Source organism: Anoplopoma fimbria, chromosome 9 (assembly GCF_027596085.1).
Source record: "Anoplopoma fimbria isolate UVic2021 breed Golden Eagle Sablefish chromosome 9, Afim_UVic_2022, whole genome shotgun sequence".
NCBI lineage: Eukaryota > Metazoa > Chordata > Actinopteri > Perciformes > Anoplopomatidae > Anoplopoma > Anoplopoma fimbria.
Window position 1 is genome coordinate 22,344,564 of NC_072457.1, and position 25,288 is coordinate 22,369,851.

General features: G+C 45.0%; 1 protein-coding gene across 1 annotated transcript in view; it reads right to left on the reverse strand.

The window, feature by feature from the left end:
• The window catches only part of tnrc6c2 (trinucleotide repeat containing adaptor 6C2), a 49,979-nt gene that overhangs the window by 14,228 nt on the left and 10,463 nt on the right, over positions 1-25,288 (reverse strand). The window contains exons 2-10 of the mRNA XM_054604601.1: positions 24,821-24,921; positions 24,454-24,475; positions 13,646-14,047; positions 2,773-5,256; positions 1,501-1,616; positions 1,346-1,433; positions 523-689; positions 334-408; positions 74-131 (exon numbers count right to left, since the gene is read on the reverse strand). Coding sequence (XP_054460576.1) covers positions 74-131; positions 334-408; positions 523-689; positions 1,346-1,433; positions 1,501-1,616; positions 2,773-5,256; positions 13,646-14,047; positions 24,454-24,475; positions 24,821-24,883 — 3,475 coding nt within the window. The 5' untranslated portion in view covers positions 24,884-24,921. The remainder of the gene's footprint in view (positions 1-73; positions 132-333; positions 409-522; positions 690-1,345; positions 1,434-1,500; positions 1,617-2,772; positions 5,257-13,645; positions 14,048-24,453; positions 24,476-24,820; positions 24,922-25,288) is intronic.

A 25,288-nucleotide genomic window follows, 5' to 3' on the forward strand; every position in this document is an offset into this window, starting at 1 on the left:
AAACATTGAGTTAAAGCATCTAGTTAGCATTTTGCATTACACACACAAGGGCACACATATGTTGTGAACTTACTCATGGCCTGGTCAAGGTTCATGTTGTTGCTCTTCAAAGCCTCCTCTGCAGGGTCTCTCTGTAACACATGGATAACATAAGCCTGTCACTGACCATGATTTTTTCCCTTTTTAACAGTTTCCATGAGTTTAGAAGACTGTATTTATCATTTGATGGTATAATCCTCTTCTTAATTTGCTATGTATGTCCTCAGGTGTTTCTGCAGAACTTTTAAAAGGTGCCATATTTTTGGCTTAGTTGGGAATAAAACTTGAATTTACCGGAAAGCCCATGTCAGTGAGCTGTTTGATGAGACGGTTCATGATCCAAGCCTCATCTGGCTTGTTCATTTTGCTCTGAGAACACCAAAACAAAGCGTCCAAATATTAAATTAACATTTAAATTACATTAATTCCCACCATTAACATCTGCTAGTGTATTAATGACAAGAGTCAGGCGTTTTCTCTGACCTTGCTCGGGCCCTTCTTGGGTCCATTGCCCCAGGAGTTGCAAGAAGAGCTGCTCTCCTGGGAGGTGGGGCTGTTCCACATCTCCCCATCCTCAGCATCCCATTGGCCAGAAGACATGCCCATCTCCTCTCCTCCATTTCCCCAGCCATCTTGCATAGGTTTGGGACCTGTGAAAGTGATGAAATAACAGCGATAAGCATTTAGTTGGTTATCTGTTTAGGTCTTTTAGTATCTGTGACATACCCTACATGCACTGAGAATTGAAAAGCCATTTCAGAGGGTAAGAGGAAGGCAATTTTCAACCTGACCACTTGGTGCCACTGTTGCAATTTGACATACTGAATCCCCCCCCCCACATCTCCCTCTACAATTTCCAACATTTCAAACCAACTGCACAAATAACCAAGACCTACTGAGGTGTGGAATTGCTTTAATCCCAGCAACAGTCCAGCAGCACTGACAAAATGATACAGGTTTGAAGACACCTCCTGTTTTTGTTCCTTTAACTGGAGTGTGGTAGTGCACACATACTGGGAGTAAACATCAATCCGCATTTTACAGGGTGTGGCGCGACTGAACACAGCCTAAATCTCAAATGCCATGATTGTCAAGGTGGCAATGTGTGGTATTGTCTAGATAGACTTGTCTTGTACACCAGCACATACTAAACTATATCATATATATAATCTGTTCTGTGAAACAGTGTGCTATGTTAGTATAGCACACGGTGTGTCAGTATAATCAATAACAGGTGGTACCATAGTCCTGCATCTTAGTATGTGTTTATGCATCACTGTCCATGTAATTCATCTGTGGGTGTTACCTGGCTTGCAGGCTGAAGAACCTGTTGGTCCGTTGGCCCTGCCATAAGGTCCAGAGGACTCGTGGCCACCGTCTCCCCATCCTCCCTCCTCCTCCTCCTCCTCCTCCTCCTCCTCCTCCTCCCCCTCCTCCTCCTCCTACTCCTCCTCCTCCTACTCCCCCTGTGGGCTTGCCCCATGCAGAGGTACCGTTGTCCACAGATGATGTTGGAGCGGCTGGCTCTCCCCAAGGAGGCTCTGACTTGGGTTGAGCAGTGGGAAGTTCTCCCCAACCTGGAAAAAAAAGAGGTTGATTAGAGAAAAAAAATATGAATACAACGGAAGAAAAACCTTCATCCAATCGCAATTTCTACTTTTAACTTGCAATTAAACTTAATTTCCCCAAAGTCCTTCCTTGAGTATTTAACAATGGAAGGATGCTCCCAAGTAGTAAGAGTGTGAATTGAAGACACCTCGAAATCTACATTTTATTCATGCACAAATCAGATCTTTTTTTTTACCAAAAACTATATTATGATGATCCAAGCAACTGAAAACCACAGCACTGTTGTGTCATGTTAATAAAGGAGACTAACAGTAAGCTGTTCAGTTGAGATATTGCCATGCTGTCTATATATAAAAGGCTATTTCAGCAAGTCTTCACCTGACCACTGCAGGCCCCAAGCTCAGACTGGCTTGTCAGGTGATGTTTGTGTATGTGTGTGTGTGTGTGTGTGTGTGTGTGTGTGTGAGATTAGGTATGAGTGATCAGCGCAAGTGTCTCTTAAAGTGGCCATAATGCTTTTTGGTAGCTGCACTGCAATTGGTAAACAGCAGGGGGCAATGGTTTCATTCACAATCAATAGGAGAGGAGAATGTTGGGTGTAAGAGCTGGGCCCTATCTATAAGCCTGGCCTTTGTCTGTCACAAAGACCTATCTGAACTAGCTGCAGAGGTGACTTGAGCTTGCTGTGCAGAGTCTTGGTTACGTATGCATGGCCAATAAGATGCCCTAAATACCTCCGACAGTATCTGCTTAGTAATCATTAAGAAAATTATTTTAAGGAATCATTTTAGAATGGATAAACCATTAGTGCTTTTAATTAGTAATTGTGTGTCAATGAGTGGAAACTCTTTTGAAGCATTGTCTCTCCAAATATGTAATTCGGCTCATTATTAGGACAGACTCTGAGGCTTAACACGATTAAGTAAAACATACGTATGCTGTTAGATAAACACTTTGGATCCATACAGCATGAGGTTTTAAGGTTGTTGTTTTTCCTTCAGGAAAACTTATTGATACATATATACTGCATTATAAACATCCCTGTGTCCTTTGCATTTGCTATTAACATAAACATTGGTTGTAACATTTTCTGAATATCAAACATTACTTTAATTTCAAGTTTTATAAAATGTTTTTGGTTTTAACACAACAGCACTGTCATACCTGGGTTAGCAAGGGGGGGTCTACCCTGGGGACCCGCACCTGGATGTGGGGGGCCATTGTTGGATGGGCCATTGTTGGATGACCCATTGTTGCTTCCATGGTGTTGCAGGTGAGTTGGGGGCTGGCCATGATGTGGATGGTGGTGCATGTGGTGAGTGTGATGGTGATTGTTGTTGCCAGGGCCGACAGAGTGATTGTTGTTGTTACTGTTGGGGATAGTCACACCACCATTCTTACTGGGCGGTGGGCCGCTGTTGCCTGGGTTATTATTGGGATGGTTGCGATCCCACAAGTTGACAGTCTTGTTGTAGGTGCCAGGATCGCCCCAGGTGGACGTTCCATCGTCAATTTCCATCTTCCTGCGGAGAGAGGGAGGGGAGGGCTCTTCCCAGCCAGTGGGATCCATGCCTTGGTCCTGTTTGCTGCCATTTCCCCAGCTTGATGTGTTCTGCTTCACAGTACCAGGACCACCCCATGAACCCATGCTGCCACCTCCTCCGCTGCCAGTGCTGCTGCTGCTGCTGCTTTCTTGGGGCTTGGAAGAGCCCCAGTTCCCCTGCACTGGGCCATTGGCACGTGGGATCTCCCCCCAGTTGCTATTACTCACAGGAGGGGCAGGCTTACTCCAGCCTCCTCCTCTATTTCCTGCCCTGGGGCTCTCCTTCCATCCACCACTTCCTCCATTACCTCCTTCTCCTTCCCACATGCTGCTGGATGATCCATTCTTCTTGGCCTCAGCCTCTCCCCACTCCCCTGTGTTGGAGCCGTTGGAGCCACCGTTACTGTTGCCCCATCCATGGGAGCTTTTGGGGCCTTCTCCCCAGTTAGTTGGCTGACTTTTTGTCATGCCATCGTCCCAACTGGATGACTTTTCCTCAGAACCCCAGGATGGTGTGCCTCCGTTTCTGGGACCATTGGGGGGACAATGGTCACCCCAGCCACTGGTAGTGCCATTCGGCGCTTTGCTGAGTGACTGTGGGGGTTCCCCCCATCCTGATCCAGTCTGGATAGGCTGAGGTGGAGGGGCTCTCCAGCCGGAGGATGATGATCCTTCACTGTCACTTTTTTCTCCAGACCCAGGCCTCTGACTGGGGCCAATTTTCGGGTTGATGGTACCTCCATTGATGGATGAGGGTCCAACATTAGAGCTGGAGCCTCCTGTGGAATCTGAGCTGCTTTTGCTCTTCCGTTCATCCAATTTGGCTTCTTCCATCTCCCATACAGTGTGCTGTCGGATCGGGGTCTGTCCCCAACCCGTGTTACTCAGTACCCTAGGGTCCAGGTCCTGCCGGGGTAGCAGAGGGGTACAATCCGTGCCGGAGGTCCTGTCTCTGTGGTCGGATTGACTTTCGCTGCTGTCCCCACTACCTTCACTTGCTGGGGCTGCTCTGGGCTTCTGGCCCCATGAGGTTTGTTGCTGCTCTTGGCCTGAACCAGAGCTACCAGCATCTACCGAGTCCCAGCCTTTAGTTGTATCTCCACCGCCAGAGGATTTTCCCCAGTCACCCCAACCACCACTTCCACTACTCCCACCACCACTGCCTTGGCGGCCCCAAGCAGAAGGGCCTCCAGAGGGAGTTGAGTCCCAGCCTGAGTCCTTGGGGGAGTCAGCTGCCTTGGTTTCTCCACTACCCCATACAGAGCTGCCTGTTGTGTCCCCATTGAGCTGGGATGATTCAGTGGGTGACTGGCCTCCCCATCCAGTTACTCCATGGATAGGGCTCATAGGCTCCTGAGCTTGCTGCTTAGTGTGGTTTGGTCCATCAGTGTTAAGGTTAGAAGATTCCATTTTGAAGGATAAGCTTGTGTTAGTTGAAGGGTGCTGTTGATCATTTCCGTTAGCACTCATCATGCCACCCCAACCTCCCCCGCCATTATCCGAACCTCCCAGGCTCCCATTTCCCATGTTTCCATTGCCATTAATACCTGGTGGGAGGGATGGGGAATTTGACACTGCATTGGGGCCAATACCACAACCTCCACCACCCTCATGGCCCAGAACAGGCCAAGCTGAAGGGTTGTCATTGGGATTGAGGTTCAAGTTAAAATTGGTAGAGCCCCAGTTATTGGGCGGCCCTACTCGACCACCATTCATACCATCTTGTTTCCCATCTGAGCCCCAGCCTCTATTACCGCATGTGTTGGCTGAACCAGGTCCTGTCATCATGTTATTGTTAGCCTTAAGAGAGGAGTAGTGGGCCTGCTGGCCTGCGGCACCTGTGGCCATACTCAGAAAACTATTACTACTGGTGGTAGTGACAGCACTTGTGTCTGTGTTAGAGCTAGCTGAGCCCAAGGAGCATTCTGGTGCTGCAGGGTGGCCGGGCTCACTACCGCTGCTGATGGAGGGCCAAGCTTGTGTGTCACTTCGGTCAATAATCACTTTGTCCCAGCTGTTGGCACTGAATGAGCTGTCAACTGGCAAAGAGGCTCCCCAATGAGAGGTCTCATACTGGGCAACAGAGCCACTCTGGAGGGATATGTCTAAAAAGAAAAGGGAGAGAAAAAAGAATGGTTGAGTGAAACATGGAATACAACACAGAACGTAGGTGTAGATGATGAGTCAGTCAAAGAGCATTCAAGATGAAGATTCAGAAATGCTAAAAAAGAAATTGAGTCACAGGAGTACAGACAAAGGGTAGAGAAAATAAAAAGGGAGTAAAACACGTGATGGGGAATGAAAAAATACATTAGGTTAGACTAAGTAACATCATGTAATACTGCCGGCGTATGTCCCGTGGACCAATTTTATCTTCTTGGTTGGTTAATGCTAGCAATCAGACTCCTTGGCAGGAGATGGTCACACTAGCACGTTCCACAATCCAACACATAATCAGAATGCACAGCCAAGCGTGCTACATGTCATATCAGCTATGGCATATCCATATATCCTTGCCCTGGTGCAGTCGGCCAAACAGAAACAGGGAGATGGAGCCCTCTCTTTCTTTTCTTCTCCGACACCTTTCCTCTTCCCCAGCTGTCTTGTCTTTGCACCTTAATTCCCTCTCACTATCAAGCCGCCCTTATTCCTTCTCTTCCCCCTTTTCTCTCTCGGCCGATGTCTCCCCTCTCACTTCTGCCCTCCCCCCTCTTGTCTCACCCTTTAATTCCTCCCTTTCTCCCCTCTGCTCTCCTATAACACCCAGCAGTGAGAGGCCCATCCGTCTCCATCGTGGCTTCACTGGCTGTGGCTGTGAAGGGAAGCCCAAGTGGAACGCCGCTCATTTATTGGAATGAAACCAGGACGGCTTCTAATCCATCACTCCCTACGCTCCGCCGGGCCTACTCCTCCTCCAACCGCACTGCACTAAGAAACCACAAAAACATTTCCTCAAAGCCTGTGTGAATACTGTATTTGTGTGCGTGTCTGCCAGCTTCTCACTACCTGCATATACATAATACTGTATTTGTAAGCATGTAGATAAATATTTGATCACATCTGGGAACTAAGGACTGCATCTAAATATTGTCCTACTTCTTACAGACTTCAAGCATGAGCTACAAATACAATACCACACTACCAAAAACAGAGCATTTCCAACGATTCTCTTACCAACATGGTATTGCACAAAAGCAATTTCATTAGGCACAAAAGCATCCCATCAGAGGGGGAAGTAATAGTAGACTGATTCAATGTATAGGGGTAATCAATCAGTGGGAGGCAGCTAATCAATGATCTTATTAATGCTAGTGGGCGAGAGCAGGGAGGTTATCGATCCAGCATGCAAACATCCTAACCACTGGGCCGGCCTCCTGTAATGGGCTGAAAACCAAAGAGAACCGCTAGGAATCACAAAAGTGAACATGCCAAGGCAAGGCCACGAAGGGAGAAATTAATCCGGAAACTCTTAGAAGGGAGAAATCAAAATTATTTTGTATTATGAAACAAACATGAAAGCTAGTTATTAATCCCAGTGTGGGTGTTTTCCAACATTCAGCAAAAGGTTTCAGTTGGTGAAACAGCACGTGAATACAGTATGTATTCTTTTGCGAATGTTTAATTCCTTATGACAATACACACGCCTCATACATTTTATTAGGTTGGCTGCAAGCCATGAACAAAGTCTGATGCCAAACCATATCCAACGAAAGCAGTCCTTTTCAGCAAGCATTAGAAGCCTACGAGACAATAATACATTTCTGGCTACCCTCCTGAGCAGCTGCAGTAAGCGTGCCTCACTAACCTTTAATTAGAAGACCCAGGCTGTGTTTGTAAAATATTTGCCTTGTTTGGTAATTAAGCTGTTTTACCTTCCATTACTCTGCTATTAGTTTCCATCAGATTGTTGCAGTGATTCCCATAATAGCTATAAGTTATCCATCATGAGATAAGGACCCAGTGGTTAAAACCAACCAGTCGGATGAGGGAAGAGTCCGTTTGTTTGAAAAACGCTGGCAGATATGTGGCTTTAAGATACTGCGCAACATGCCACAGAGGGCCTGTGAATGCAATTTTCGCCTGAACACACTTATCTCCACTCCCCAGGCAGCCTTATCGCACAGGGTCGTCAGACTGATGCACACACACACACACACACACACACACACACACACACACACACACACACACACACACACACACACACACACACACACACACACACACACACACACACACACACACACACACACACACACACTAGTCTGACCTCAGTTTTCAATCAGTTAGACCCAGAAGAAAAAATAAAAACTACTCTAACACCACAGTAAACCTTCACAACTGTTGTGACAGAGCCAATTTATTTTGGAGGAAAGTTAGGAATTGTTGAAACTTAAAAAAAAAAAAAAATAGCCAGATGTGACCATTCAATGGGGAAGCATTCATAGGTCATAAATTCGTTTTCTCTGCCATTTGACAATAATAATAATATAAAAACTGAACCACTGTATTCTTTGAACAGATGGGTCAAGGACATTCCAATATTTTGACTAAGTGTTTTGACATGGAGGGATAGTGTTGTGGTGAATGGACAATATTCTTTCTCTACATTTTTCATAGTTACAAAAACATTTTAAAAGGTATCTTTGTTTCTGAGGTACGAGTTCGACCACATTAGTGTGTGTTAAGTGTCTCTGTTTCACAAAAGGCTGGCTTGGCTCAATTTCAGTTCTATTGATTTGGCGCATGCATGCTTGCCACTCAGTCAATTTTTAAAGAAAAGAACAGAACCCAAACAGCTGGCCTTCTTTTTAATTACAAATGCAAATTCTCAGTGGCTTGTAGGTGTTGTGTTTTCTAAACGCAGTGAAAGAAATATGACATCTTCATTAAAAAGCCACTGATGTTACCCCTCTTTCTGTGTTGTCCCAGCTCGCTCAAAGCTATCTTTGCAAGCAAAGACAAGCGCCATTTTATTAGACCTGAAACAAAGCCAGGGAGCTCAGAGGCTGCAGCTTCAGGAAAAATTTGTTCAGTTGACCCCTCACCCACCCGGTGCATCTCTCTCTCTCTCATTCTCTTTCTCTTGTGTGGAAAATAGGTTACATGATAAGTTAATCAAAGCCTGGAAAGTAGCAATCTTCTCATCACTCCTGTAACAGACACTGTTAAAATGCCAAATTTCAACAGTAAAACTCACATAAAACAAAAAGGGAAAAAAGAATAAGGAGTGCGTGTTGCCTGCGGTGGATAAAAAGGGGTCAGTCAGGGAGAAAGTGAGAGAGCGTGTGGAAGAGTGGAAAAATACCTGAGGAGAGGTGCACCAGCGCCGCTCTAAGAGTGCTTAAACAGATATCCTGAGATGTCTGAGAACTATCCACCAATACACTGCTGCTACTGGCAGGCTGAGATCTATCTTGGATCAATAGCATGTGCAGTGTGTGCAGGCATTTGTGCACCGGAGTGCAGTGCAAATAATGTGGGTAACATAAATGGAACATTATGTGCTCCACAAAAGAAGCATTTATCGTTGGACTATTGTATTTGATTGCATCATACTGTAGTACACATGTACACATGTTGACTAATGTAAAACAGACTCATTTTCCTTTTACCTCAACATGCCCCTGTTGTTTGCCTCTCGTCTCCCTCCCCACATTACAAAAGAAAGGTCTTGCTGATTCTTGGCAAAACCTTGATTTAGCTGGGGGCGGAAGGGGACTACAACAAAAGGGGACAATTATTATTACCATCGACCATTTGCAACCATGTGTCATTAATGTGGAGCTGCTTTCACTCTGGTCGCAATTAGGAGGGCAGTCTGTTATTACGCTTTGTGAATGGAAAAAAAGGGTTCAAAATAAAAACTAAGAGGCCCTCTATGGCTCGTCATGCTTCAAACAACGTGCAAGTCTTTGCGTTCAGTAACTGGCTTGTGGAAATTCCTAATGACGAATACACATTAAAGGGGACATTAAACAACAGCAAACAACACACTGAAGTTGCGCTGCCAGCTTGCCAGAGTTGACGCAGAAATAAGCAAGAAATGAGCTTCCGATAATGAGACTAGCTGCCATCATAGAAATGGGCAGGTGGCCAAGAATGAAATGCCTCCCCTCCCCTTTGAATGAGATGAGAGGCAGGGTGACAGAAAGAGAGAGGGAGGTAGGGAGAGATGGAAGGAAAGTATGGGGGGAAGGGGTTGGCACTTGGCAGTGGAAAGGTAAAAAAAAGAAAGGGAGATGGTGAGAGAGAAAACATGAACAGACTATGAGAAACAATAAATGTTAGCAATAAATGCAATCCTCCGTTTGACTGCGAGCCGAAGACTACGCTCGGTTTGTTCAGAGCAAACCCGGTGGTGATGTAACACCAGAACCAGGGCAAGAGGGGACGTTTAGGAGCCTTTTGTCCCCAAATAGACCCTTTCCGTCTCCCTTTGAGGGGCGCTTTACGCCCACTCGTATCAAAGACGGCGTACTTGTTTTTCCGGAAGCAGGGAGGAAAAAGAAAGACTGAGGGAATGGTCACAGGAGGGTTTAAAAAGCTCATTATTCATGTCTGTTTACCTCTGCCGAGAGAAGAGAAAAAACAGGAGAGAGAGACCATGGTGACTTCTCCGGTTTCCCTGACAGAGGCTGGATTAATTAAGCCACTAGGGGGTTCTCCCACTAGTGTGTAGTGTGTGTGTGTGTGTGTGTGTGTGTGTGTGTGTGTGTGTGTGTGTGTGTGTGTGTGTGTGTGTGTGTGTGTGTGTGTGTCAAAGCCTGTGCACATGGGGCAATCTATACTTCCCCGGCTTCATTAGGGCCAAGTGCTCTTGTGATTATGATTTTAAAACATACAAGATCTAAGTGGGAGTTATTTTTACATCTTAATGGTACCATGTTTGAAGAGGCAGACCTGCATGCCCATGAGGAGGTACTTGAACATTACACGTTTTACAGACCAGTGTTTTACCGAAAGCAACGCTTTGTTCAACATCCACACTAAGCATCTAACTTAAATAAGACCAACTGCTTTACCTGCAGATCAAAAGAGCCCAAATGAAAGGGCCAAGTGTTTTAACAGCACCCAGCAGAGTGCCTTCTGGCTACATGCTCTGTCTGGGGGACCAACAAACAGCTGTTAGGCTGCAGTTCCCACAGTCTCGAGAAACCCCCCCCCCCCCACTCCAGCACCTGCTACTGGGGAGCCTGTCTGGACGGCTGCTGGCTGCTCAGGACTGCTTAATGGTCCCCAGTCAGCTGGAGAGACCGGGACGGAGGGAGGGAGGGAGGGAGGGAGGGAGAGGGGACAAGGGGTATCTGTCTGGTGTTTGGGACAATTAAATGGGGTTCGGAGAGCGGAGGTTACGTGGGAGTGGTGTGACTGCCCCTTGAATTGAGAGGGGGTTGCCTTTCAGACTTTGTGGTCTTAGCAGTGTGTGTGTGCGGAAAGCCTGCTGGAATGTTATAAATCAAACACACACTTAAATTCAATATGGCTTCTTAATTAAATCAGTTATGTTAGAATTTGAGCCAAATGTGAGGAAAGTAACCAAAGAAGAGCTCAAATGAAGCTCATTTAACCACCTTAGGATATCTACCCAATTCTACATGCGTGTGTGTGTGTGTGTGTGTGTGTGTGTGTGTGTGTGTGTGTGTGTGTGTGTGTGTGTGTGTGTGTGTGTGTGTGTGTTTGTGCGCGCTTGCATACCCTTTAAACTCAGCCAGCTGGCCTGCAAGGCAGACACAGATCTGAGAGGACACAACTAGGTCAGACTAGTGTGTTCTTACTGCTGCACAGCCACTACATCTATGCATGCGTGTTCGTGTTTGCATGTGCAAGTGAAAGTGTGTGGGGGAACAGCATCACATCCCTCTGGGTCACAGTAACCTCACCAGAGAGGTCAGAAAAAAAACAAACAGAGTTCATCCCATATTTACAGTTACAATGAGAACTTTCCATCAGTACTTGCAGGCCGGATTCCTAAAACACATTTTGATGTATTTTGACAAAAGTTAGTGATAAATTCCGATTGAGAAAAAGCTATAAATTATTATCTTAACTTAGTTCCATGTAATATGCTTACATGGCTGAGTAACACACAGAAGTTGCAAATGTGTAGCTTGGCAAAAAGTCATGCATAAATGAGGTGTTCTGTTGCCCATTTCCATTACAGATCCTTCACAACCAAAACAAACGCACCCTGAAAAGATGAGGTCAAGTTATTTCTCAAGCTTTTCTACCAAAAACGTAGTGATGTTTTATGTAAATACAGCAGAGGCAGTGCAGGAGTGCGGGGTAGTAAGTTTAACTCCAACGTCCACTCTCTAAATTATGTATGCCAAGAATCTTTGCAACAACAGGGACACTTAGCTTAGCTTGAGGCTATTAGCTAGGCAGAAGGGATAGAAAACAGGCTGTGAGGGGAAACCCCTCGGGAGAAGAACCAGAGGGGGAAGGAGGTGGAAACCCAGCCAACGGGCTGTGTTTTACTGGGACGCCCCTGGGAAAACTGGGGACAGGTGAAGGGCAAACAGGACAACAACCGCTGGAGTAGGTCAATAATAAGGATATTATAGGTTAATACTATTATAGGTTAATACTTAATATTATAGGTTCACTTGAAGCCAAAAGGAGAGATACATTCTTTTTAAATCTAAGGGTTTGAGTTAACCCTGAAGCAAAACGTAGTGCTTGGCCCACAGCTGGGGAATCCTTCCACTTAACAGCAGAGCACAGAGAATACATATCATAATAGAAGGTTTCAGGTTCTGAAGTAATAAACAAAGAATCCGGGAAAAAAATAGCAGTCTAAGTTATTCATTCGTTTATACCGTTTGTAAAATGCTGAAAGAAAGTCATCGTTAAATGAACCACTGAATAAGCCACAACTTGCAAAAAACAGGATTCCACTTTAGTCTGATGCTGTGATTGGTGTTCTGAGTATGAGGATATGTGCGACTAGACAGAGCAAACAAGGACCAGTTGCCTCTGTGATGCAGAGGGCTGTGGTTTGCTGACTAGCAAGAACTGGTACCAGAGCTGCTGCAGATTTGTTTACTGTAAGACGGGAGTTGTCCCAGCAAATGTTGAGTGATTAAAGGCGGCAAAGGAGCCTTGAGGAAAAGAAAGAGGGGGGGGGAAAAAAGGAGACGGAGAGAAGAGAAACTCGACAGAGATGCAAGCAGACACTGAGCGTCCTGCTAACCTGAACATGAAAACACTGCGTGGTGTGCTACAGAGACATCCTTACATCTTTGTCTTCAAAGTTACTGTGTGTTGTGCATCTTTGTGTCGGTGTACATTATTAAGCAGATGGTTGCCATTGCCTTACAAAGAAAAGAAAAAAAACACACACACACACAAAAAGGCGAAATAATGACAACAATCTATAAAATCTTGAGTCTTCATCCAAAAAGAAACACTGCGATGTCAATAAGGTGAGAGAAGAGAAGATGTAATAATGATATAAATAAATCATATCACTTGCATAGAAATACACACAAGCAGCTGCACAATGAGCACCTTGAGGCAGGTTCAGTATTAGTGATCTTAGTGGCCACCGGTGAGTTCATTAAAAGCTTACCGCTGGCTACAGAGGTCTGAGAGTCTGCGTGTGTGTGTGTGTGTGTGTGTGTGTGTGTGTGTGTGTGTGTGTGTGTGTGTGTGTGTGTGTGTGTGTGTGTGTGTGTGTGTGTGTGTGTGTGTGTATTCCTGTGAGTCAAGCAAAAGAGCATGCAGAGGCTTAGAGAACTTAACCATGTTCTTCTGACTTAGGCTAAACATCTAAACAAGATTTTTCCAAGGCTTGGAAAGAATCTGGCTTTTATTATTATTGCCAATGTAAGAAGGACATGTATCCAGACTTGCACACTAATATCATGGTGGGAAACGAGCGTACAGCTATCAGATTCATTTCAGGAGCCCAAAGAAATGGAAAGTAAGGGTAGCAGCCGATGGGAAACAGCTTAGACTTCAGTCTTAAATTCTAATTTGGCTTTAAATTGGTCAGCCAACCCACACCTTATAAGAGCTGTATCTCGACATCATTTAAAAATGACAGGAAGGGTGTGCCGTTAAACTACAATTATTATCGCTGTAATTTATGATGCTTACAGTGCTGTAAATCTGTCAATGCTGCTTTGCACACTGCCGTATCTGTGCAAAGCCAAACTGAAAACAAACCCTGAAATGAACCTGTGGGATCTTGAATTTTTTTTTTGATTTGTCTCACAAAATGTGGTAAATTAAAGTGAGTGTAACTAAGGTGGAAGCAGAGTGTTAGATTTAAAGGATGCCTTAATAAGCTCATCGAGTGAAATATAACACGCAGTCTGAAAACAGCCGACATACACTAAAATGACAACAAAATCTGAACAAAATCAGAACGACGTTTAAAGGGTGAAACAATTTGAACACAGCACCACAAAAGTGTTAAATTATAAAAATCAAATGAGGAATATTATGGAGGGGAGTTGGGTTTTTTTAAACTGTATTTACACAAACCTGGGTGGCGTTTGCTCGCAGTGGACGTGGCAGAGTTTGGGGAAGTGCTGCTGGTAGTCGAAGAAGAGTAAGATGATGAGTGCGCAGAGGAGGAGGAGGAAGAGGAGAGGGTGAGAGCGCTGAGGGCTCCTGCGGGCAGTGGCTGGCCTCTCTTCAGTAGCTGCTTGTGCTCCTGCTGGCGGAAGCGCGGGGGCACCTCTCTGGGCGGGTAGCGAGCACTGGCAGAGGACAACTGGCACTGCTGCTGAGGGGGAGTCTGGTTCGGGAGTTGGCTACTGGAGGAGGCGCGCTTGCCATTGCCAGAAGAAGAAGAGGAGGAGGAGGAGAGGGGCAGCGTAGGGCTGGCGGGGCGGAGGTGGTGGGACGGGCCGGGACTGGGCTTAGTGGGAGCAGGCTCTGGCACTGGATAGATACAGCACACAGGCACACAGAGAGACACATGCAGGTAGCAAGGTGTTAATGTCTGGGTTAACTCAAAATTAGACCCTTATATTACCAAAATCATATTTGGCTAGGTAGAACTGACAGATTACAACCGGGGACAAAACAAAGAGTGGCTGAAAATAATTTTTGGGGAGGAGGGGTGAAGTTAACCCTGCAGTTGAAAAGACTGTTGAAAGTAAGTCAGGTTTTCCAGAATATTAGTCCAGTTTAATCAAATCCTTGGTAACCAAAATCATGTTTTTTAAATGTTATAATATTACTTTATAATAGTAATAAATACCTCGATATGGCGACGATATGTACGGTTAACTATCGGGGCTTTTACAAAATATGTACACAATAAGATTTTAGGTAAATAACCATCAGTAATGTGGATATAATGGACTAAGTGCAATTAGGCAAATTATAAAACAGCTTCAACAGTCTGGGAAGTTTAGAAAATAACATCACTTTACTGTAATGCAGCCTTTAAAACCAGGAAAAGACAACACTTATGACATATTACGATACACAAAATCTAAGAAGATATCTAGTCTCACGTCACAATATCAATATAATATGTGTACATTGCCCAGGTATATTACAACAGTATGTGATGAAACGGTCCATTTTGCCGGGAAGAATGTGCAACAGACAAATGTTCATGAAGTCTCTAGGTTTGTGCGTTCTATTTTATGTATTGTACTCGGCAGGTGTGAATAATTGTATCTTTTTGTACGCCCTGCACGTCGGTGTGGACTGTCCCTTTAAATGAACTGCCTCATGCAGCCTTTTGTCGAACATATGTTACTGGCCCAGACGCACTCTCTATGAAAAGGTCATATTTTTTTCTGCTGACTGAACACCGGCACACACAAACACATGGAGACACCTCCTTTCCTCTTCATTAAACACACACACACACAAACACACACACACAAACACACACACAGAAAATCAGTAACACTCACACGCACCTTTCCCTGCTGGTTTGGCCTCAGCTTGACCCTTTCCCTGTGGTTGCTGTGACCGGCCAGCCATCTAATTGAGTGTTAGTCCGAGGTTCTGTTATTATTAGCAGGACCTGGACGGCTAGCAACCAAACAGATTGGCTTGGCTAAAGTTCCCTCTCCAGGGTGCTGAGGGAAGAAAATGCTGTCTGACACCGAATGGTTCCTACCGAGGAAGCTGAAGGAGGAGGACGGTGTGGGTCTGTGTCTGTATGTGCCTATGAGGAACGTGAACTAGATCCAGCATGGCACTACTTTACTTGAGAGTTCCCTGCTGCTCACAAACGGCCGCTTTCATTACGGCTGCCAATTGCTAGTGACCCGAGAGCCGCCTCGTATTGCAGTTTCTTGGACCATGGGTAAAATGTTTTTTTCCCTATACTTTTTCCCTGGATAGATATTGCTGTTCTACAACAACAGCTGAGACTGCCTTCACTCAAGGGAGGAGGGAGAGAGAGAGAGAGAGAGACAAGAAATAGTGGGAAATTGATGGCATGGAAATAATTTGTTCATTAAAGCTTCACTTTGTCCAGTGTGAGAACTGTTCCTACAGTAGAGCTGTACTGCAGTGCTGGCAGTAAACCACAAAGTGACACGCACACACACACACACACACACACACACACACACACACACACAGGCCAAAACTGCCACACTGGAGGAAGTGCATTCAGAGAGCAAAAGGTATTCACTGTGCCTGCCAAGAGCCCGTCTGAAAGCTGAAAAACAGAGGCCCCTCTCAGTGAGCACAGCACTAATCCGGACGGCTGCCTACCTGCTGACACACAGAAACGGCAGGGATGTGTAGAAAACTACAATTGATCAAACTCCAAAAATAAAGACCCCCTACGTGGAGGGAACTACATATTTAGTGAAGTATTTGGAGGCACAACCTTGTTTCCTTCTATTGATGGACGCCCTCCACAGACTCACTCACTTCCACACGGGCACAAACACGTGCTGCCTCTACTCAAAAAAAAAACCATTAAAAATACGACACACTAAACAAGACGTATTCGCAGTTGCTTGCACCCCCATAGAGGGGGAGGGGGAGAGGAGAGAGAGAGAGAGAGAGAGAGAGAGAGAGAGAGAGAGAGAGAGAGAGAGAGAGAGAGAGAGAGAGACAGAGAGAGAGAGACTGCCCCCTCCAGCGGTATCTGGCTGGCTGTTGGCTTGGAATTGCAGCTGGTGACGCACATCTCTGATTAAATCCATCTCGGCCCGCCTGACGCTGCCTCGACCAATCAGACAGCAGGACGGGTGAATACACGCTGCCCTGCCCCCTTTTCCTCACTGTTCTCCCTACCCCCCCCCTTCTGTCTTTCCATCAGCGGGCTGCTCCATAACTCCATTGCTCTTGCTCGCTGTCTCCGTCTTGGCCTTTACCCATCGTGATCCTTCATCTTTTATGTTTCCCTCTCTTTTTTATCCCCTTGTCTTGTTTTTGTCTCCTCAGCTTGCCAGTTCCATGTTTCCAGTCCTCCGTCTCCCCCACTCCAAAATTCTCTCCTCCACACTGCTCATGCTTCCTAATTCTATTCCTCTCATCTTTTCCAACTACAACCATTTTTTCTACGTAGAGCAAATTTTGTCCTTGCTATTCACACACACACACGCACACGCACACACACGGATCTTCCAGAGCTCCAGACCCTTAGTCCTAGTGGAGCCAGATGAACCCAGAACACAGACACACAAGTCCCTTAGCTCATGCAAACCCTGCAGCTTCATACTGTGTCTGCGTTGTCGTAGTAACAAGGGTGTATCCATGCTGCAACTCTCTTCTGGTGCAGACCACATGTCATTTCTGCAGCACAAGCGATGACATCCATTTCTAACATACTCCTAATACACTTAAAACCACATTGTCACAAACCTATTCAATTACATTATTCTGTGCTCGCAACATAAAAATAAGCTAAATTGATCTGTCGCTTTTCATGAAAAGTGCTGCTATAACACTATCCAGCTGGGTAATGTGTAGCCATCTATGGTTTAATCTGTATTTAACAAGTGGATCAGTGAGAATTGATGTTCTCCTGTGAAGTAGCACTGTGTGTATGCAGACTAACACACACACACACACACACACACACACACACACACACACACACACACACACACACACACACACACACACACACACACACACACACACACACACACACACACACACACAAATGAGATGGAAAAACTGGAGAAGAAAAGTACTTGTGAGAGACACAGCTCCTCTCTGCCCTAAACAAACATAAATACATTTCCTGAGACGCGTTTCTTAATCCATGATGGATGGGTAAGTGCTTTTGAAGAGGTGGGGGTTGCAGAAAAAGAATACTAAGGAACATATTAGAGAAACGTGGGGAAACCCCTTAGATCAGAGAATGTGTCTATAAAAGATGAAATGAGGAAAGTGAAGAGTATGTTGCTGGTTACACTCGCTGCCAGGGAGAGGCAATAAGAACCACACAGTACATTAGTGAAGTTGCAAGCTTAATGTAATTCAACTGGATGACTAACAGGGTTTCTCTGCTTATTAAGCCCTTCCTGTGGGTGAATTATATTTCTAGAACCATATATTAAAAGTTTATAATATCAAACATATTTCATAAATATCAATTTACCGGAAGCTTAAAAAATAAATACAGATCACGGGCTCACAAATGATCAGTAATCATCCTCTGACCACAAAAGTGATGAAGAAATGAGACAGAAAAAAATGTTTGACTACAAGCAATCTGTCAAACTACATCAGACATTGGTAACTGTTAGATATCATGTTGATAAGAAACCAATACATGATGGCAATAGACAAAAAAACAGAGGCAAATAATCATTTTAACAACTCCGCTGACAGAGGTAAATACAGACGTATTTGAGTTACAGCGGAGCGAGAGAGGTGTTGCGAAAACCAAATTTAGCCTTTAATGCGGTTGTGGCCTTGATACCTCTAATTGTAGTTGAAAAGAAGAGCCAATTCAATTTGCATTTTGTATCAAGTGCACTGTAAATTCCATTAAACCCTCCAGCTGAGGTGCTCTCTGCAACCTTGCACCAAACTTTTAATTATAGCCCTTCGTCACACTAAATGGTTAATTACACACTATGAGAGAGAGCGAGAGAAAGAGCAACTGCGTACAGATAGAGAGCAAGTGAGCATAGATGAAGGGGGGGGGGGGGCATACAAGGCAAATGCATAAAGAAATCAGATATAGAGTTAATAATCCATATAAAAGGCATAGCAGCCAAGATGGTGGGGTATCTGTTATCGTAAAGAACAACTGTGATTGGTTCCCTGAGCCCCAGTGCCAGGCGGCGCAGGTTCCCACATCTCTTCTGTCTATTGTCTGCAGAGCCACTTTATTATGCAGCCATGTTTATAGAAGGGGGTGGGCGGGGGGGGAGTACAACACACAGACCTATATGCCACACACAATGGTGCATTTCTTGATCCAATAAGAGCTAAGATGTATGGAAAGGGAAATACAGCTTGTTTGTTTGTCTGTGTACAACAATTGTACACATGCTGCTGTAGTGATTTTAAAGAGGTGCTCGATGGTGCGGATCAATGTTTTCTTTTAGCTCATGAGATAAAGAAGCTTGTCCCAGCCTACGTGTGATGGTAGTGGGACAAGGTCCACCAGGGTTTAGTCCAAGAAATCGCATCAAAACAATCAGGAGGCAGAGGCACAAATAGATTAACAATACGAGTATGAACAGAGTTGACGGTGTTCTCCGTATCATGCTTCTCATTTCTTTCCGATAAATTCTCTGTCAAAGCCTCCCCTTCTATAAAAAAAGTCATCACACTATTAAATAGTCTTCATCTACAATATTGGCGACCATATTCTCTTCTGCAGTGACACTTTTTGACTCGGTAAGCGAGAGGTTTTTTTTTTTTTTTTTTTTTGTCACAGAAGGCCAATGTATGTGTCGCACGAGGGAGGGTCAAGTGGGTGTGTCTCTACGGGGTCCCATCTGTCAGTATTAGCGGGGAAGAACAGAAACACCCTCACTCACACACAAAATAAAAAGGCAAACATTTCTCACCCCTCACCCTTCCTATAACGGGGGGGGCCGTTGCTATAGGGACTGACAGTTGCCTTACGCACCTCCGTTTGCCTCGTGACCTCCTCCCGTGCCTCCGGTGACCTCTTCCACCCTCTCTCTCTAATTAGTGAACCCCCTTCTTCCTTTTCAATGCCAAGCTCTTTTTCTCGGTTGTTCATCTCAGCTGTGCCTCTACGGCCTGTTAAGATTATGAGTTGCCCCAACGGACCCTTTTTTTTTTTCATGCTTTTTTTAGCCCTTAAAGTAGCTAACTCGCTTAAATGGATTATACTGCACCTCCGTCCGAGGTCAGTGCCTGAGGGTAGCGACTGCCTGAGGAGAGTGAGGTGATTTGAACTTGATAGATATGTATCATGATGCGTGGCATCTTAAACATGTTAAGGGCTAAAGATGTGGTCTCCCACAGTAAGAGCCCTAGGGTCATTAGACCACATGGAACACAGTGGGCAAATGGGGAGCACCACTCATTTGCAGTCCCAATGTGAATGATCATGTATGTGTTCATAACGTGATAAATATTTCACGGCATTATATTCATACGCTGTATGCAATTAATAGAAAAAATAATCTCATTAGGGTCAAATTCTGGTAGAATAATGTGGTGTCTGGACATTTCATTTTTTTTTTCTAACTGCTTTTCCAAAATGGCCAGAGGGAAGAGTGAGAGGAGCCCTTTATGCAGTCTTTGAACCCCTCGGATGCACACATATATGTGAACACCTTTGCATCAAAGCGCAGGCTGAACTGTCATTCATATCCGTTGAGCTACATCCTATTAATCTGCCCCGATATTTGACATGAAGCGGCTCACTGTTGGGGGGGGGGGGGGAGAGGAGGTGATGGGGGAGGGGAAAGAGACACCAAATGGGCTCCCTTGTCAGCAGCTTGTGAGTGATCATACAACAACGAGTACGCAGAGAGCATTGTTTGAGTTTGTGCGCGCCCCTCTCGTTTCCTCTCTCTCTCTCTCTCTCTCTATCTGCCCCCTGTCTCCCCCCCCCTCCATCCCTCACTCTCCTCTCGCACTTGACATGCATGCCGGGTGCGCACACTGGGGGTGGGGGTGGTGAGGAGTAGAGGAAAACAATTATGCTTGGCAGTCATAAATCCACAGGATGTAATTCACAAGCTATTCACTATTAATTCATTGAGTGTTTATAAAAAAGAGAGAAAAGCAGCCCGCATGCTAAAGCAAATTAGCCTCTAATTAGATTGTGATTCATGAAATTCCCTTTTCAAAAGTGTTGACGCAATTAATAGCATGTGAAATTGCGAATTAATCCAACGCGGAATGATACGGAAGCGCTCGTGTTTGTGGAGCGCCTCTCGCCGCTTTGAAAAGAACATAATGGCGCTATCGCCGCTGTGACACCGTGTAAATGCGTTTCTCCTCAGATGTGGTAGCCGGGGCCGAGCATCGTATCGAAAGAGAAACTGGAGGGTGAGGAGGAAAGTCGGGGGAAGAGGCAGTGACAGGCGTCGCATTTCTTCTGCAACCATTCAGCAGTGGGGGAAAAAAACGCGTGAGAAGCAAAAATGTTGATTTCAGACTTTCTGATTATCGGGGTGGGGGAACGCCACAGACGCACTGTGGTTTTATTGTGACTTTCTGCAGCCACCTGTTTCATGAAGTGCGTTTGTTTAACTTCCTGCTAGATTGAATAACATTTATGCGTGGGAATGCACATATTATGGCCTTTGCTGCTTTGCAATTCCAAAATGTAGATTAAAGAGTAGATTGAAAGGCTCCAGTTCGCTGAAGGGAGGAATGCACATCTTTCATTATTGCTCGGTAGATACTCGCTTTTCAGATACTCCTCACGCAGTGTGTGTGTGTGTGTGTGTGTGTGTGTGTGTGTCTTGGCATGTTTTTGTCAGGTGTGTGGAGCAGTCAAACTGACTGATTGTGATTGCAGTGGTGGCAGAGATTGTGATGAAGCTGCGTGTGTGCTGGGGGTGAATAATCAGCATCCCTCCGAGGTAATGGGGACCGGGGAGGGAGGGCCCTGCATCAGAGGTCCAGCCTGTGTGTGTGTGTGTGTGTGTGTGTGTGTGTGTGTGTGTGTGTGGGGGGGAGTGTGTGTGTGTGTGTGTGGGGGGGGAGAATGGGATGGGCTCTGGGGCAGAGGGACCCTGCCTCCTGGAACCCTGCGTTCGGCGAAGCTCCATGCCTAATGGGGGGCAGAGGAGTTAATTCCGCCGCGCCGAAGCTTTATCTCATTTTCATACATATGAACGCACGCCAGGCCGAGATCGATTACCGCAGACAAATTGAAATGCCTGGGACCGAGGGAGGCCCGCGGAGAGCAAAGCAGAGGAAAGGCGCTGAGGGTGGGGGGAGGTGCTGTGCAATGTGCATGTGTCTATGAATTTCTGAGAGTGTATAAGGAAGGCTAAAATTCACCGATATGGATGGAAAGACACAAATCACTACCGCATACTGATTTTCTCCCGGCCTGCATACACACACACACACACACACACACACCTCTATTATTTAAAGTCACGCATGAAAACTCAACTCACTCCGGTGGATGCCACCTTCCTTTTAAGAGATATTGCCGATGGGAGGTAGTGAGCAAAACTCAGAGGTCCTGATGGCTCACTGAATGATTAGTCATCAAACAGGCCTGCTTCCTGCCTATTTTCTTTATCTTTCTGTTTGCATGAGTGCCCGCTAACATACACACAATTAGTTTCTCATTCTATGTCCCTTTTCTCGCTCCATCTCTCATTAAACATACCATAAAACAAATGTCCATGTCATTAGCCCTATTCTAGATCAGCACCGCCATTGTCTCCCGACAGTCATTTTTGGCAGTCGTCTAAAGTGCTCACTGCTTCATTACTTTCTTTCCTTCCTTCCATCGTTTTTTTTTTTTGCTTTTATCTGGCACCAGAAAGCCCATCTACACTCTTTCTTACTCTCCTTTCCTCTTTCCTCTTTATCGTTCTTAGCTGTTCCCCTATTCTTGGGCCTCTCTCACAGGCAGAGTTTTGAATATTTCCTCTCTTGACTCTTGGCATTTCCTTTGCTGCTCCTGTCAGTGACGCATGCACACGTCACACACTGCAGTCATAAAGTATAAAGGCTCTGATAATTGTTTTGGCTCTAATGAAATGAAACAATGAATATGTTATGTTTAGTGAAAACAATGCAGAGGCATATGGATCACAAACAAATAAAAACCACAGATGACATGTACTACAGCCAAACTAGAACAAAAGTCAGTCACATGACCTCCAAAAAAGTCAGTGAACCATGCAATATGGTGCAGCTGCAGCACGGGGCACGTCAGAGCACCACCGGGGAAGATACCTAGTGTCTGCTCATTCATTTCAGTTCCAACGTGCTGCTTTACAGAGCAAAACCAATTTAAAAAAAAAAAACACCGTATTAATACTTTGGCTGCACCCTTTGCTACAAATGTATGCATACAAACATACAGAAAAAGACACAGAGCTCTATGCAGAGGCCCCAGCTCAGTGTTTGTCATCTATTGTTGCCCATATCATACTTTGGGGCATGTGCATTTCCAGAAAACCACAAACTAGAACATAAACTCACAAGCCATCACTCAGTCGACAGTCTGAGTAGACGAACACCACCAACATACCGTTGAGCAAGGCCTTTAAACCCCAACTGTTACAAGTACAGCTGTGCAGGGGCCAGCAGATAAGACTGTGGTTGTAAAAGACAGCTTCCAGGTGTGAATGTAAACTTTGCGAGTGTGATGCAGGGTGTTCCTGGAAACGAGCATTCATGCTCAGCAAATCTGCACTGTGTAAAAAAAACGGTAAAATAAAACAAAACAGAAGCTCTACACAGTAAAATATTCTTGTTCTCTCCTTAAGTTCTCTGTTGCTCTCCCAACTTCTATTTGTGACAAGGACCCTTGTAAGAGTACTATACAGATATAGCACACAGATTTTAGACTGAATTATAATGAAGCTTGGAGTGGTGTGAATATATTTCCATCTTAATTGCTCAAGCACAAGAACAGTTGCATTAAATGTGTATTCAAATCAGAAGCAGCTAGCTTTGTGCGGAGGCTTTGAAACTTGGATAATAGGCCAAGCTCACAGTCAGGCTAATGAAACACAGGGAGGCCAATCAAATAGACAGGTCATAGTTCAAGGCAAGCGGTGGTGACCTTTGTTGAAAGGCCCAACAGCTACACCCAGATGGCCAAGCTGTTGTTGCACTGTGGGAGGATAGGCAAGAGCGCTAGCAGACACACAAGGAGGATTTAAAAGGTAGCCACCTAGCTCACATTCCGTATCATCTTCATCCCAACGCAATCATGCAAAAACATATCTCAAGCATTTTGCAGTAATTGCATTATATCCAACTGTAAATTCAGAGGTGAAATGACAACAAAGTAGGAAGCTATGTGTGATAATCAGTACAGGCCAAGGTGAAAGAAAATTCAGGACTTAAAGACACGGGACAGTAGGAAGAGGAAAGGGCGAAAGATGGAGGAGATATGGACTCAAACATCTTCTGCCTAGGACCTGGTTCACACAGTCATTCATTTATTTTGAATGTATTAATATATATTTCTAAAGAAAGATTCATAGATGCAACTATTTCCATATATTTAAAGCTACCGAGGAAAGCAGAGGCATTTCTAGATGTTTTGTAAACATTTCAAGTGTAATTTCACAGCAGTGTTCCCTTAAGATCTATCTGAGCATGTTACGACATCAAGGGCATGCGAGGACACTGTTCTTTCAGTTTCAGTTTCACTCTCTCTCTCTCTCTCTCTCTCTGTGTTTCAGCCTAACTCTATGCCATTCTTTTATTCCACTCTTCCTCCGACCCCCTCCCCCCCACCCCTCTTTAGCCACACAACACTCAGTGTGCTGTCTGGGTGCCCTCACGCTTCACTGCCTGGTGCTGCGGGCGCACTGGGCGTCACTCTGCATCGCTCTGCATTAGACTCCACTGTATTTGCTCGGCTGTGCGCGTGCGTGCGTGCGTGTGTGCGTGCGTGCGTCTTGAGAAACAAAGAGTCAAACGACAGGATTCTGCATGCATGTGCAAAACGTGTGTGTCCATCTGTGTACGAGAATGCTAAATGCTACGTGTGTGTGTAATGCATGAATAATGTGTGTGTGTGTGTGTGTGTGTGTGTGTGTGTGTGTGTGTGTGTGTGTGTGTGTGTGTGTGTGTGTGTGTGGGGGGGGTCTTAACGGGTCAGTGTGCTGTTAATCAGAGCTGATTAATGCATATCAGTGCTTGGTGTGTAATTTTAGAAAATGGGGTAGATGAGAGGCTGCATTTAACTTTATCATGACACTCACCTTTGGGTTTCTGATCGGCAGCCTGCAGGAGAGAAGACAGAGAAAATGGAATTAGGAACTTTATTCAAAACTGTAACAAAATCAAGAGCGTCATGCCAAATGATAGACTTTATACGACAGGAAAGAGGCTAGTGTTGCTGGGTAAAGTGACAAAGCCTCCCCTGTGACAAGTGTCTTGTTTCAGCTGTTGAAGTCAGTTGTTATGCTATTGATTTTAATAGAAGCCATTGATTAGAAAGGGTTTAACACTAACTGTATCAGACACACACACGAACAGTGCCAAGTTTAAGCGCTTGCTGGTAAACTCAAAATAATTATGCACGGTTTATTTAATAGGTGTGCTGTGTGTGAACATGTGCATCATCACCTTTCTCTGAGCGACGTCGGTCTTGGTCTTTTCTTCTTGTTTTTTCTTTTTCCTTTCTTCCATCAAATGGTTCTCTTTCTTCTGTCGCTAGCTTCTCTCAGCTGCCCAAAAAAAAGAAAGGAAAGAGAGGGAGTAATGAATGAAACATGAAGGGCTAGTACTCAGCTCAAACACTTACTGTCTATCATTTTATTTTATGATTATTACTGTTATGGAGGCCCATGTCCCATCAAAAGGCACATGAGTTGGAGAGAGATAAATAGAGAGGAAGGTAGAGAGAGTGAACATTAGGAGTGAAGTGTAAAGAGCTGGTTTAAAGACAGCAGGAAATGGCGAGAGGATAAAAAGGCAAGGGATTAAACGGACTGAGAGGACGTCAACGCAAAGGCCAACAGGCTGAGATACAAGGTATATATATCTTTTTTTTTTTTTTTTTAGAGATCTGTTTCCAGTGGGCGCAAGTCAAAA